At 35.4% G+C, this 15,030-nt stretch overlaps 1 protein-coding gene across 1 annotated transcript in view; it reads left to right on the top strand.

The window, feature by feature from the left end:
- Positions 1–15,030, top strand: part of furinb (furin (paired basic amino acid cleaving enzyme) b) — a 167,764-nt gene that overhangs the window by 143,344 nt on the left and 9,390 nt on the right. The window contains exons 11-13 of the mRNA XM_073831446.1: positions 13,144–13,247; positions 13,350–13,467; positions 13,672–13,851. Coding sequence (XP_073687547.1) covers positions 13,144–13,247; positions 13,350–13,467; positions 13,672–13,851 — 402 coding nt within the window. The remainder of the gene's footprint in view (positions 1–13,143; positions 13,248–13,349; positions 13,468–13,671; positions 13,852–15,030) is intronic.

Genomic DNA, 15,030 nt, shown 5'->3' with positions numbered 1-15,030 from the left:
CCTCGTTGGACGCGCGCCTTTAGAGAGAAATGCATCTCTACGGACTAGCTACATAATAAAAACAGTTTTTGTTTTCTATTTGTTTTTTTCGTTGAGTAGTAATTTAAGTCTTTCTACATATTTATTTATCATGTCTGACAAAAAATAACGGTTAAATATTTTCCACTGAAAAAAATGTAACTGATCGAGCTTGAGCCTTCATGTCCTAAAAATGTGTTTTGCACTCTCGTGTAAACGATTGGTATGCACCTAATAGCGCATATTTATATCTATTATTATTTATATATTTTATTTTACATCAATGGATTTTATTTTAGCCAATTCGTGATTTGAGAAGGCAAATTGAAACACAGAGTAGGTCAACTCACTGTCTGCCGCTTGGTCTTTAAGAAACAAAAAGCTTACGTTTAACGAACAAAAATGCTCCAAACTTTTTTTTTTCTAAATTACCTTAATAAAAAAGAAACGAAATTATAAATACTTTGCCGTTACATACAGAATGAATTACAGACGTAAATACTGTCCAAATATCCCTCTTTGTGCAGGGTTTGGCTACCGAATGTTGTTCCTTGCGCCACCTGGTGGATATTGTATGAAGTGCAACCACGTTGTAAAAAAATCTAAAAAAGCCGCTGCGGCAGGACGCGTGGCCTCGCGTGCCGAATTGCAGGCTGCCGCGTGAAAATAGACGCATTTTTAATGGCCAGATCTGTACCTGATATTGTTTGTATCACACCAGCAACTTGTAAACATCAGATTTTTCCAGGGGGGAAGTCTCAAAAGGCCAGCTAATCAGATTATAACTGGCAGTTTTTAATTAGCGCTTTCCATTTATGTGAACAAAATGTAGGATGAGTGTTTGTTGAAACTATCGTTCAAAAGTTTGGGATCAAAAGTTTTTTGAAAGAAATTAAATGACTCATTAATTTAATCAAAACTAACAGTTAAGACTTGTTTTTTCTTCTGATGAAAATGTGCCATGGTTTGCAAAAAAATATTAATAGGGCTCTATTAAGTGTTTTTTATTTTTTTCCAAATCGCTTTAATTTTCTGGATTCCGTTTTTTCACCCATGGTTAAATTAGAAGATATTAAACAAAAAAGCATGTCTAACTAATTTAAATCATGAAACATACTCAATTTAACAGCAATTTGTTAAAAGTTTAACAAAAATTACATTTTAAGGCCCTATGAAATACTTTTTTTTTATACTTTCTTTAATTCAGTTTTATTTTTTACCAAATTCAGTTTTTTATTAATTTCATTCAATTTGAAAAAACAAAAGCATCTCTAATTAATTGTTTTAATTTATTTATTCAGAAATACTGTGTTTTTAATTTTTTTTTTTTTTGGTAAATAAATTTTCTGGATTTCATTTTAATGGTTTCATTAAATTTTAATTCTTTAATTAATTGATTTAAAAAATACTGTGTTTTCACATTTTTCTGGTAAATAAATTCTGGTGAAGATTTTCTGATAAATATTCCTTAAAAAATAATGTTTTAATTATTATTTTAGTAGTAGTAGAACTATCATTAAATTTAGTATTAATATTTTTTTCTGTCACCATTTCTTCAAGCTAAACCAAACTTTTATTTTGACGGGTTGCTGTGAAGAAACCTTTAGGTTTCTGTTTTTGGATTCCATTTGAATGGTTTCATTCAATTTTAATAATCAAACGCATCTCTAATTAATTTAATTAAAAAAAATAATATTTTATTTCTTTCTTTTTCTTTTTCAGAAATACTGTGTTTTTTTATTTTTCTCATAAAAAATCAGCTTTGCATCACATGAATAAATTACACAGAAAATAAATAGATTATATTGATAAAACATTAAAATAATATTTTGCAATATTTCAGCAAAACCAGACTCATTAAAAAAAAACTAAAAATGTACACACCCCAAACCTTCTAAATGGTAGTACTTTGAAAGGAGTAATTGATCATGTTGTATGCATCTGTTTTAGGGTCGAGGTGGACTGGGCTCTATCTTCGTGTGGGCATCTGGTAACGGAGGGCGAGAGCGGGACAGCTGCAACTGTGATGGATACACCAACAGTATCTACACGCTTTCCATCAGCAGCACCACACAGTATGGCAATGTGCCGTGGTACAGCGAGGCCTGTTCCTCTACCCTCGCCACCACCTATAGCAGCGGAAACCTCAACGAGAAACAGATTGTACGTTCATATGTGCAGACAGACCTCCATACATGTTTAGCATAGTCACATATGTTCGAGTCATATAATAATCTAACACAGAGGCATTTCTGTAAGTATTTTCATTAAGGAATACACTGCATCTTCACATAATTTTTTTTATTGAATTTATTTTTTGCTAAATATCCATAGATTTTGATTAGTAGTTTGCGTATGCGAAGTTTCTGAATCTTTACAAAATAAGAGAGATCATACAAAATGCATGTGGTTTTTTATTTAGTACTGTCCTGGGGAAGATTATTTTACATAAAAGATGTACTGTGTGTGGTTACCTGAATGATCTACGACTGTTTTTTTTGTTTTGTGATGGTTGTATATGAGTCCCTGTATGATTTTGAGATCCATCTTTTCATACTGAGGACAACTGAGGGACTCAAACACAACTATTGAAAAAAGGTTCAAACATTTACTGATGCTCCAGAAGGAAACACAATGCATTAAAAGCTGGGGGGTGAAAACTTTTGAACAGGATTAAGATATCCAAATTTTTCTTACTTTGGTGAAATATCTTCTTTTCTTTTTTTTCCATTTAGTACTGCGCTTCGGAAGCAACAGAAGATACTTGCATGTCTCCTGGAAGACAAATTAAGTACAATTCACCTTAAATCTTCAAATTAATGCATTGTGTTTCCTTCTGGAGCATCAGGGAATGTTTGAACCTTTTTTTAATAGTTGTGTTGAGTCCCTCAACTGACCTCAGTGTGAAAAGATGGATCTCAAAATCATACAGTCACTGCTGGAAAGGGTTCAAATATGCAAAAGATGCTGGAAAACTAAAGAATCTGCAGGACTGTTCAGAACAAACACGGGACTCATGAACAACCATCACAAAACAAAAAAACTGTTGTAGATCATCTAGGTACCCACACACAGTATTAAAAACCAAGGGTTCCCTAACTTTTAATAATTTTAGCTATTTTTTTGTCTTGTGGAATATATGTAAACATCTTTTATGTATAAATATCTAACTCAGGATAGTACTAAATAAAAAATAACATGCATTTTGTATGATCCCTCTTATTTTGTTAAAATTATTCACATTTTTCACAGATTCCGCAAGGGGTTCCCAAACTTTTGCATGCCACTGTATATAACTAAAGGTAGACATTATATATTTTCTTAAAACAGTTAATTCCTATTTATCTGGTTGTAAAGATGTTTGGATATTTTTACTGTAAAACAAGACAAAATACTAAGAATACTAGAAAAAGATGTTTTGCTGTGCAGACATGTATGCAAATGCTTACAAAAGCCTTCAGAGTTGTTTATTATCAGAAACACATGCACATGCTTTTCTACAACCATGTCTCATTATAGGCTCCAGAAATAGATCGAATTCACATTTCAGCATTGCAGCATTTACACGTTAACAGCACAGAGACATCATGCCCTCACACAAACACCGCCATTCTCAGTTGTAAGCAGAACTGTAAACGTCAGAGCAAACAGCCCGTGTGTGCCAAATTTTCTGCATGGTTTAAATGGCCACGTCACGACTGTACACAAGGAAAGTGAGTGATGGAGTGCCTCCCTGTTCAACGTGCTGTGAAGATGAAGTGTCAGGCGGAGAAATGATTTCCACATCTGCCGCTGTGATTTCCTGTGGGCTATATGAAAAAGAGCTCTCTGAACGTCATGCCCTAAGGAGGCAAAAAAAAATCACTTTAGAGCAGCGTCTGAAAACTTCCCAATCACAGGTGCTGCCGCCGAATGCCGTACGCATCTGCTTCTCTGCCCCGGCGTTTCCTCCGAGAGTGGAAATGAGAAAAAGGTGTTTGAAAAAAGCAAAGAGAGAAGGAGCATAGAAATTAGACCAAGTGAAAGAGAGAAAAAGACATAGAGACAGCAATTTCTGAATACCAAACATGCTGCATTGCAGATTATTTGGGTCCTATTTGCAAGTTTTCCCCTCGTTTTCTGTTACATACCTTCATTTCATCCGCATAAGCTGTATTTGAGTGTGCCTAAGCAGGCTTTTTAATCAGGGCGAGCTAATTAGGCCAAAAGACTCCTATAAAAAGAAGATGCCCTTCACAAGTTCGAAAAGTCATTACTTTGGATCATCGTGATGAGCATCTGGGCTATTAGTTTGCACTGTGGCTGCGTTTCTAACAGAATTCAGAAGAAGTCATTTTAGAAAAATCTGTCATTTACGCACACTCATGTCGTTTTGAAGAATTTCCTAGTCACTCTTTTCTGTTTAATTAAAGTGAATGAGGACTGGGGCTTTGAAGCCCCATAAAAGTGGTCCATACAGCTCATGTAAAATTTAAGTCTTCTGAAGTCAGTGTAAGTCATTATTCACTGAAAATGTTGACATCTGCCTTAGATCTCCTTGATTTTTTCATGATTCATGAATGTTTTACTCAATAGAATTCAGTCATTGATTCATTAACAATTTGTTCACTAAAATTGGAATGATCTGGTTGGGTCATTGATTCAAAGATCTGATTCATGATTCATGGATGATTTGTTCATTGGAATTGGAATGAGCCAGTCAATGAGTACGTTTACATGGACAACAATACTCCGATTTTAACGCGATTAAGACAATACTCTGATTAAGAAGCAACCATGTAAACTGATATTTTTGATTAATTTAATCCGACTAAAGTCATAATCGGAGTAAACACAAATCGAATTAAGACAGGTGGAGTATTCCTATTTTAGTCGCATTATGGAAGACATGTACACACCTTAATCACACTATTCCCCTTGCGTAGGACTTTTCACCAGAGGATACACACTAATGCTGCGTTCCAGACAGGTTTTTGAGCTCGTAAATCACGTCTTCAAACCACGACTCAGGACTTTGTAGCACTTTCACGGGTAGAAGTTTGGAAAAACACGGGTTTCCTGGAACGCGGCATAACGCTCTCAGTTGGTCGCACGTGCATATGCTTTGGTTTCATTTTTATTTATTAATTTTTTTTGCTACAACATGGGATTAATCAATGCTCATTGCTGATAAATAGTTTGTCTGTTATCATAATTTATAGTTTTATGGAAACGTATTTAACATTCAACCCGTTCTTTTTCATTAGTAGGCTATTATTTGTGATTTTAATTTTGTGAACGGGATTTCCGCTATTGGAACGTCTTAGGATGCTTTTCACTTTTACTTTTACGAATTCATGATCTTTTGCTTACATATAGGCTACACCTATCAATTTTAAGATTAAAACAAATTCTTAAAAGATGGATTTGTTATTTTTAATTAAACAGCATAACAACAATCAAATAAAACTAGCTTATATAGCATTTATTAACAAAAACTAATAAGACGAGGCATGGACTCCATCACATGCTGTGTTATATGCCGACTAAACCATTTATTACAGGGCGCGCAATCAAATTAATTAATAAAAAATAAATAAATAAAAGAAAGCCTCCAAGGCGTAATGTGACGTAAACGGCAAAGATAACAGGGTTTTCAAAATGAAAACAAACAAAAAAAAGTCAAACTAAACTGGCTTTCGGTGACTGTGCTTGCGTGTGATTTTTTTCCTAAAAACTGTCTGGCTCTGAAACGCTCGCTGTATGGAGCAGCACAGCATGCACAAAAATGTGTTGCATATGTCCAGAGCCACTTCAAGCTTTTGTCAAATTAAAACCGAAACATCCAAAAGTCTATAACGAAGATGAACTGATAGCGTCGCCTGTTAATGATGCGTGTCATTAACCGATCTATGTACTATAACATGTAAAACGGGAACATGAAAGGAATATTCTAAAAGCAACTCATGTAAACAGCTTAATCATATTATTGTCTTATTCAGAATAAGGTCATTAATTAGATTACTGGTGTCCATGTAAACGTAGTCATTGTTTCAATGATCTAATCCAATGGAACTAACTCAAAATATGATATGTTTTAGATATTGCCATCTGCCTTAGATCTTTTTGATGTTTTCATGATTCATGAACAGTTTGTTCACTAAAATTGGAACGACACAGTTCAGTCATTGATTTAAAAATCTCATTCATCAATCTATGATTCGAGAACAATTTATTCACTGAAATTGGAATAACCTGGTTGGGACATTGATTTAGAGATCAGATTCATTGAAACATGATTCATGAGTGATTTGTTAATTGGAATTGTAATAATATTATTGACACACTGATTCAAAGATCTGATTCATTGACTTGTGATTCATGGATGATTTGTTTGCTGGAATTGAAATAACACAGTTCAGTCAGTTATTTTTAAAGATCTCTATTTATCTATGATTCATGATTCATAAATGATTTTTTGTTTATTGGAATTGGAATGATTCTATTGAGACATTGATTCAAAGATCTGATTCATTTACTCATGATTTATGAATGCTGTGATCACTGGAATTGGAATAACACAGCTCAGTCACTGATTCAAAGATCTCATTCATTGATCTATGATTCTTGAACAATTTGTTCATTAAAATTGGAATGATCCAGTTGGGTCATTGATTCAAATATCTGATTCACTGATTCATGAATGATTTGTTTATTGGAAATAGAATGATGCTATTGAGACATTGATTCAAGGATCTGATTCATTGACTCATGATTCATGAATGATGTGTTCATTGAAATGAGAATGATTCTATTGAGACATTGATTCAAAAATCTGAGTCATTGACTCCTGATTCATGAATGTTTTGTTCGCTGGAATTGAAATGACACAGTTTAGTCATTGATTCAAAGATCTCATTCATTGATCTATGATTTAAAAATTAGAATGATTCAGTTGGGACATTGATTCAAAAATCTGATTCTTTGACTCATGATTCATGAATGATTTGTTCATTGGAATTAGAATTATCCTATTGAGACATTGATTCAAATATGTGATTCATTGATTCATGAATCATGGGTGATCTGTTCATTGGAATGATTCTATTGAGACATTGTTTCAGATATCTGATTCATTAACTCATGCTTCCTGAATTATTTGTTTATTGGAATTGGAATTATTCTGTTGAGACATTGATTCAAATATCTGATTCATTGACTCGTGATTCATGAATGATTTGTTCGATGGAAATGAAATGACAAAGTTCAGTCATTGATTCAAAGATCTCACTCATTGATCTATGATTCAGGAGCAGTTTGTTCACTAAAATTGGAATGATCTGGTTGGGTCACTGATTCAAAGATCTGATTCATGAATGGTTTGTTCATTAGAATTAAAATAACAAAGTTCAAACATTGAGTCAAAGATCCTGTTCATTGATCTATGCTTCATGAACAATTTTTTCACCAAAATTGGAATGATGCGATTGGGTCATTGATTCAAATATCTGATTTATTGATTCATGAATGATTTGTTCATTGGAATTGAAATGATCATATTGAGACATTGATACAAATGTCTGATTAATTGATTCAAAGATCATATTTATTGATCTATGATTCATGAACATTTTATTCACTAAAATTGGAATGATCCAGTTGGGTCATTGATTCAAGTATCTGATTCATTGGCTCGTGATTCATGGATGATATGTGCACTGGACTTGAAATAACAGAGTTCAGTCATTGATTCAAAGATATTGTTTATTGATCTATGATGTATTAACAATTTGTTCACTAAAATTAGAATGATCTGTTTAGGTCACTGATTCAAATATCTGATTCATTGATTCATGATTCCTGAATGATTTAATTGGAATTAGAATGATTCTATTGAGACTTTGATTTAAAGATCTGAATGATTGACTCGTGATTCATGAATGATTTGTTCGATGAAATTGGAATGATCCAGTTTGGTCACTGATTCATAGATCTGATTCACTGAGTCATGATTTATGAGTGATTTGTTCATTGGAATTGGAATGATCCAGTCATTGTTTCAATGATCTAATCCAATGAAGCTAACTCGAAATGTTCCTAGTTCCAGTCTAACTAGCTGGATATTCAATCTGATAACTTGTGAGACTTTTTGACGGGTTGAACTTGGTTCACTCAAATTCACAGTCACATTGAGAGGAAAATATGATTTCTAGTGCTGTGGCTAGTTACGCAAACTGTGAATCTCTGATATGCTCATTCCTGTGAAAGTGGTTTCAGACTCTCCAGGCAAATCTATCTGAGCCAGCTCATTGAAGCTCATCCGAGATGTTTCAGACGGCTTTAGAGTGTTTGTTTGCTTGATGTCAAGTCTGTCCCAGTATGTGTGACTGCGATAGCTCCCCCTCTCCCTCTTCTGAGACCCCCCGTTCCATTAGGATGACAAAGGCAATAACAGATTCAATTTAAAAATGGACGCAATCTTGCCGACAGCGGTGAGGTGGGATTTTGAGTGTGTATGTGTCTGTATGTGTTTAAATCAGACTGATGGGACAGACACAAATAAAACAAACGAGAAAAAATGTGTGTGGGTGTCTGGCAGCCTCTCACCTGTGTACGCTCTGATGGTTCTGTAGCCTCGGGCTGGACGTCCTCTCATCCTGACCGTTGTCAATCACGCAGGCATGTCGCCGTGTCTCCCATGCCGTGATTAAAACCCCAAACCCTCATGTGTGGGGTGCCAGCTTATTAAGTCTCCCAAGCTGTCAAACAATTCATCACAGAAGCTGCAGCGAATGAGGTTTTTCTCTCAGACTCCCAGGCAATTTGACAGGCGCCTCTGGCTGACAGACGCCCTCATATAGAGCTACAATGTCCTTCCGATAGCTGACCACCAACACACCTGACCTTTCTATATATGTGTTTTCATCTGTGCAGGTGACGACGGACTTGAGGAAGAAGTGTACAGACTCGCACACGGGCACGTCCGCCTCGGCTCCCCTGGCCGCCGGCATCATCGCTCTCGCTCTGGAGGCCAAGTGAGTGATGACAACAATGACACCTGTCTCTATGGACAGACACACGCACACACGCTCTACACACTCCTGTCCATCATTCCCTCTCATCGGTTAGACTTCATTACCCCTCGTGCATCATCTTCAACCCTCCGACACACTCTGACATCGCCTTGACATTGCTCATCCAAAAAACGAAGGAGAGACGGAGAGAGTCGGGCGATGAGTGCCAATCAACACTCCTTGTTCGGGGGCCGATTGACCCCAAGGCCCCTGTACAACATCAAGTCATCATCCTCGATTAAAAGCTCCTGCGGAGTATTTTATCCTGTATGCTGTGAGGCAGTAATAAGACATGGAAATCACGTCTCACAAAAGCATCGGGTTGCTTTGTCTTTTTTCTGTGTGGCGGAATAACTGAGGTCCTGGTTTGCACACGCAGTGTTTGTGCATGTGTGAGTTCGGCCCCTGCTGTTCAGGGTCGTAAGCCCCGCTGGTGCCGGCTTTGATCGTGCTTGCCCCAACAATGAAAGAGAGGGGAATGTTTTTGGGGGCATTTTTTATTAGGAACTCCATCTCTATTCTGTTTCTGTCACTACTTCTTTTTTCTGCGGTTGGAAGTCTTTGTGATGTCGCGCTGTAGGTGACTTTTGAAGGTCTGGGTGTAGGAAAGACAGTTATACTTATTTTCCACTAAAATGCGTGCTTGTGCAGGAATCCGGTGCTTGGACAGGGGATCTGTAAAACTCTCTCAGAACTACCTCGTGATTTTAAATCACATCACAATGTATTTGTATTATAAAATTACATCTACAGTCAAACCAAAATTTATTCAGAGACATTCAACATTTCTCACACTATCACAGTTTATTCACAAAAATTCAAAAGTGGTAATAATATGATAATAAGAAAATGTCAAACTGTGTCAGAACAATGCATCTTGAAAATGTCATATAGCTTTGATAGAAAGGTATGTAATGGATTACAATCAACCAAAAATTCAGACAACTGTTAGTATGACAATATTTACACAACTATCAATACTTTGTTGACCAATTGCCAAGCAATGCTTAATTTTGTTCAGTCTGTGGTATAAAAAGGTTGCATTAGCAATTATGCTAACTAAGTTGAATTAGTTACATTTATTTAACACCCATTAATAAGTATCTAGATAGATAGATATAGTTATAAATGTATATATAACAGTAAAACAGTAACTTTGATGTCTATGAAGGTCAAAAGAACAGTTCGTTTAAAATATAATTCTTTTGTAACATTATAATAGTCCTTGCTGTCACTTTTAATCAGTCTGATCAAATTTAATGTTTCCTTGCTGAATACAAATACTCATTTCTTTTAACAAAATGTACTAACCCCAAATTTTATTCATATATTATATTATTTTTATTATATAGATTTTTTATGTTACATGTTTTCCTGTTTTCATTTTTCTAAACTCTGTTTCAATAGTTAAATAAAAAAATATTAATCAAAAAGCATGTCTAATTAATTGAAATATGAATAGTACATAATTTATTAAAAGTTTAACAAAAGTTATATTTTTAAGGCACTGTGAATTTCACTTAATTTTTTCTCAAAATCAGTTTTATTTTTTACTAAATTTTGTATTTTTTATTATATTTTAATAACCAACAGAATCTCTAATTAACTGGTTTTCTAATATTTCTAATTTCTAATTTTTTTATTTTTTTATTTTTTTCAGAAAATATTTTTCTAGTAAGTACATTCTGGTAAATAATTTTTCTGGTAAATATTTCTTAAAGAATAATGTTTTATTCATAATTTTATTAGTAGTAGTAGTACTGTGATTACATATATACATATAATATAAGACGACCCCCCCCCCTTGTAGGCTTTTTGAAAAACAAATCTTGTCTTATTTTTCTATTTTCATTTTTGTTTTGAAAGTATGGCAAATACTGGTAAAATGTACCAACAATCACATTTAAAAATAACATAAAAACAACAGGTAACCCATCTAAATTATTTTACAAAAAGTCTATCCATCTCATAGTAGCCTACAAAAAAATTATTGACATTGAAATTTCATTTTTTTCAAATCTTGGTGCTGTCATAAGTTTTAAAATCACTTATAGAGGAAGTTTGGTCCCATCAGGCAAACATGACAGTCAGGACTCATGCCGCTGTAAGTTTTTCTTTGTCTTTTGTTTTCACTCAGGATGTTCTAACATTACAACACACATTACATTATGTATTTCTTGGCACACTGGTTTTAGGCTTATTTGGCGCCACCTATTGTTGTGGGTGTATTATTGGCATGTCAAAGTCTAGACCTTAAAAAAAGACGACCAAATTTTTTCAAATGTATTTTAAAGAAAAAAAATTGTCTTATATTCGGGTCAATACGATAATATATTTCTGACACTGTTTCTTCAAGTTAAACATAACTTTTATTTTGACGGGTTGCTGTGAAGACCTATAAGTTAGTGTTTGTATATGATATGATGATAGTTTTTCTTAAAAGAAAATGTAAAATGCTCATTAAGTGAATCTTAAGGTCATTGTACACTGAGTCTGAAATTGTTCATATTCGCCATCCTTTCCTATCAGAATGCTTGCTATGGATGTGAAAACACAGAAAATTAAACCTGTCACGAATTTTTTTATGATGGACAAACGTTTTGGAGGCTTTGTGTAAACGGGACTGACACAACGTGAGGTCGTATTTATTTTTTAACATGCAAAAATTGTGCAAGGTGTGCAAAGACCTTTAGAGCAATTCTAGAGATTATGTTTATGTGTTCATGATGTACTCATATATTGAGTCGGTGGAGACTAAATACCACGAGACACACAGAAAATGCAGGATTCATATTTAAATAGTATTTTTGCGGCTTAATATTAAAAAATCATTCTGGTTTAAGTGTACTGACCTAGTTTTGATTAATTCATGATTAATTCCATGACATTCGCCAATATACAGTAAATTCCATTTTATGACACATCACGGAAATCATAGGCCCTATATATATACATATATATAAACAAGGGAAGTAAGTGTCTGAAATAACTATGCAGAGGCAGAAAACAGGATTGGGGTGTTCGTGTACTGAATACCGGTCTCAGTTCTCCTATTGTAATTTATTGATTATAATATGAGTGATCTAGTGTTGTTTTGCATAAGTGTAGCCATACTGTTGTTGTTATGAAATCTTTAAGTGGTGAGGACATTATTCCACCCCCTGTCCATTAATAGATTCCTGGTTTGAGTCCAGCCTGTTTAAAGGCTCTGGCGTGTTTTCCGGCACTGGCACCTCATACATATAAAAGGGTATCTGTTCGATATCTGCGCAGGCCTTGCCATGTACAACATGAGAATTTCAGTAGTCTTATATCTATTAATCACTGAATGTAAATTCGCTACATTTGTGTGGTGCTTTTAGGTTCATCAATCGTGCATGTGGTTTTATGAATATACCCACTAAGTCATTTATTGTGAGGTCAAAAATATTGAAAGCTTATGAATTGGATCTCCTTCTTCATAAATCACCCTGAAAAATATACGGATGCCAGAGCAGGGTGTTTTTCACACTGTTCTATGGCGTATCTTTACGCTAAATCCATTTCATTTAGGTGGAAATGGCTTGTCATGCAGGTATTTTCAGCAGTGCTTTATGTCCAATTCCAAACGTGCTTTGCCCTGAAATACCCTGTTAAGAAATAACAGGGCTTTTCAGCCTTGGCCAGGGGTCTATGAGTCCCAAAGCCGCTTGTTTCCACCATGTAGAGCAACAGCCAACGAAACTAATAAGCTTGAGTCATGAACCAAGGAAATACAGTTATAAATTGAATCTGATATTGGTGTGTTTTCAGGGAATACAATTTTGGGTCTTCATTTTGAAAAAAAAAAAAGGGCCTCGTCGGCTGTGTAATTACAAAATGATGCATGGCCCCCAAGACAGAATATTTCCATTTGCAATTTTCTGTGACTCGGGTAAAAGAAAAGCTTTAATTATGTGTCTTTCAAAAAGACATCCTGTCACATCCAAGAGGATAATTATGTGCAAATTATCTTCTGAATATGAAAATAAATCTGTGGCCCTGCTGAAATGTAATACTCGTATCACTTTTCATTTTTCCGTACGACAACTAGCATGAACCTGACTTGGAGAGACATGCAGCATCTCGTTGTGAGAACCTCGCGTCCCGCCCACCTAATAACCAACGACTGGAGAACCAATGGCGTGGGGCGATTAGGTAAATGACGGTTCACGTAACCAATTAGGGAGCTATATTCATTCATTCAGTAGACATGTCTGACCTTGTTACTTTTTTCATCTGTCTCTCTCTATGTGGCAGTGAGCCATTCTTACGGCTATGGTCTGCTGGATGCTAATGCCATGGTCGCTTTGGCCCAGAACTGGACCAGCGTGGGGCCGCAGCACAAATGTGTCATTAATATGCTGACCGAGCCCAGGTAAGGACGGTCAAACACCTCATGCAGCACAGACAGTACATCAATACACCAGATAGGTAATGCCAGCTAATGCCTGCTACCTTGAGAGCCTGAGGTCAACATTTAAGGAGAGGCAAACTAGACACATGAAGCTGACAGCAAAATTACGATTCATCATATTGTCGCTTGTCAGAGTGGAGTGTAATTTCAGATTCTTTGTCGTAGGGACATAAAAAACCACCTGATTTTCAGCAGAAGTGTAGAGGTGTGCTCTGGGCAGCAGGATTTTGTGAGCTCTTTGGAGCATGTGCAGGCCAGACTCACCCTCTCCTATAACCACAGAGGAAACCTGGCTGTTCACCTTATCAGCCCACTGGGAACTCGCTCTACGCTGCTGGCTCCACGGTAAACACACTCAGTCACGTCATTAGCCAATATACATTTCCATACACTCCAGTTCAAAAGTACTTCTACGTCCTTTTCGTCCACCTCAGCTTTGGAAGTCTATAGCAGCTCATAGAACCACTTGCAGAAAAGTTATGAAATTTGGCACACAGATAGAGGACAGTCTCAATATTAACCATAGCATCTCAAACTCTGTAGCGCCACCAATAGGCCAAATTTGCACTTTTTTTCTTCTATTAACTTTTGAATTATTTTTTGTTCTGATGACTCGAATGCATACCAAAATTGATATTTATACGGGCCAAGATTTTCACAATTTTCAATTGTTTGTCAAATCTCCTTTTATTCAACTCGTTCTAGCCGATTTGTTCGATTATCACCAAAATTGGCTCAGATCATCTTCAGACAATCCTGGCAAAAAGTTATCAAAAGATTTCCGACTTTTCGCAGTTTGACCAAAAATCATGAAATTAAGCTTGTTAGATTTGAAGCGGCATATCGACTCAAATGAAAATTAATTTGATATACCCATTTGCAGACAAGTTATGAAACTCAGATAGATAGAGCACAGTCTTAAAATTAACAATAGTAACTTTTGAGTCTCTAACTCAAACTCGTTAGTCATTTTGAGCATACACCATTTCAAAGTTTTGTAGTAAAATGCTTTATTTTAACGCTTTTGCGTATTGTTATGAATCTTATAGAACCGCTTGCAGGAAAGTTATCAAATTTGGCACACAGATAGAGAACAGTCTCAATATTAATCACTGCAAACTTGGAGTCTCTATCTCAAACTCTCTAGTGCCACCAATAGGCCAAATTAGCTATCAAATTTCTGCTAATAACTTTTGAACTTTGAGGTTTAGAAGCAAATTTCTTATTCCTCGACTCATGCTGAGTCAAATGCATACCAAAATTTATATGAGTCAAGTTTTTTTGCACCTTTTTCAAACTCATCCTAGACGGTTGTCCAATTTTCAGTGAAACTGGCTCAGATCATCTTTAGACAATGCTGGTAAAAAGATTTACGATAGACCAAACTGTTCTTCTAAAGCGTGTTCACCAAAATTAACATAAGGCTATATCTTCACAACACTTTAGTGGATTCTGACCAAACTTGTGTGTTATACTAAGCATAACTTGAGGGCACATGAGTAGTTTCAGTACAGCACCACTAAA

The sequence above is a fragment of the Garra rufa genome, chromosome 25, assembly GCF_049309525.1.
Source record: "Garra rufa chromosome 25, GarRuf1.0, whole genome shotgun sequence".
Taxonomy (NCBI): domain Eukaryota; kingdom Metazoa; phylum Chordata; class Actinopteri; order Cypriniformes; family Cyprinidae; genus Garra; species Garra rufa.
The sequence above is the reverse complement of the archived record's forward strand: the minus strand, read 5'-3'. Positions and strand labels throughout refer to the sequence as shown.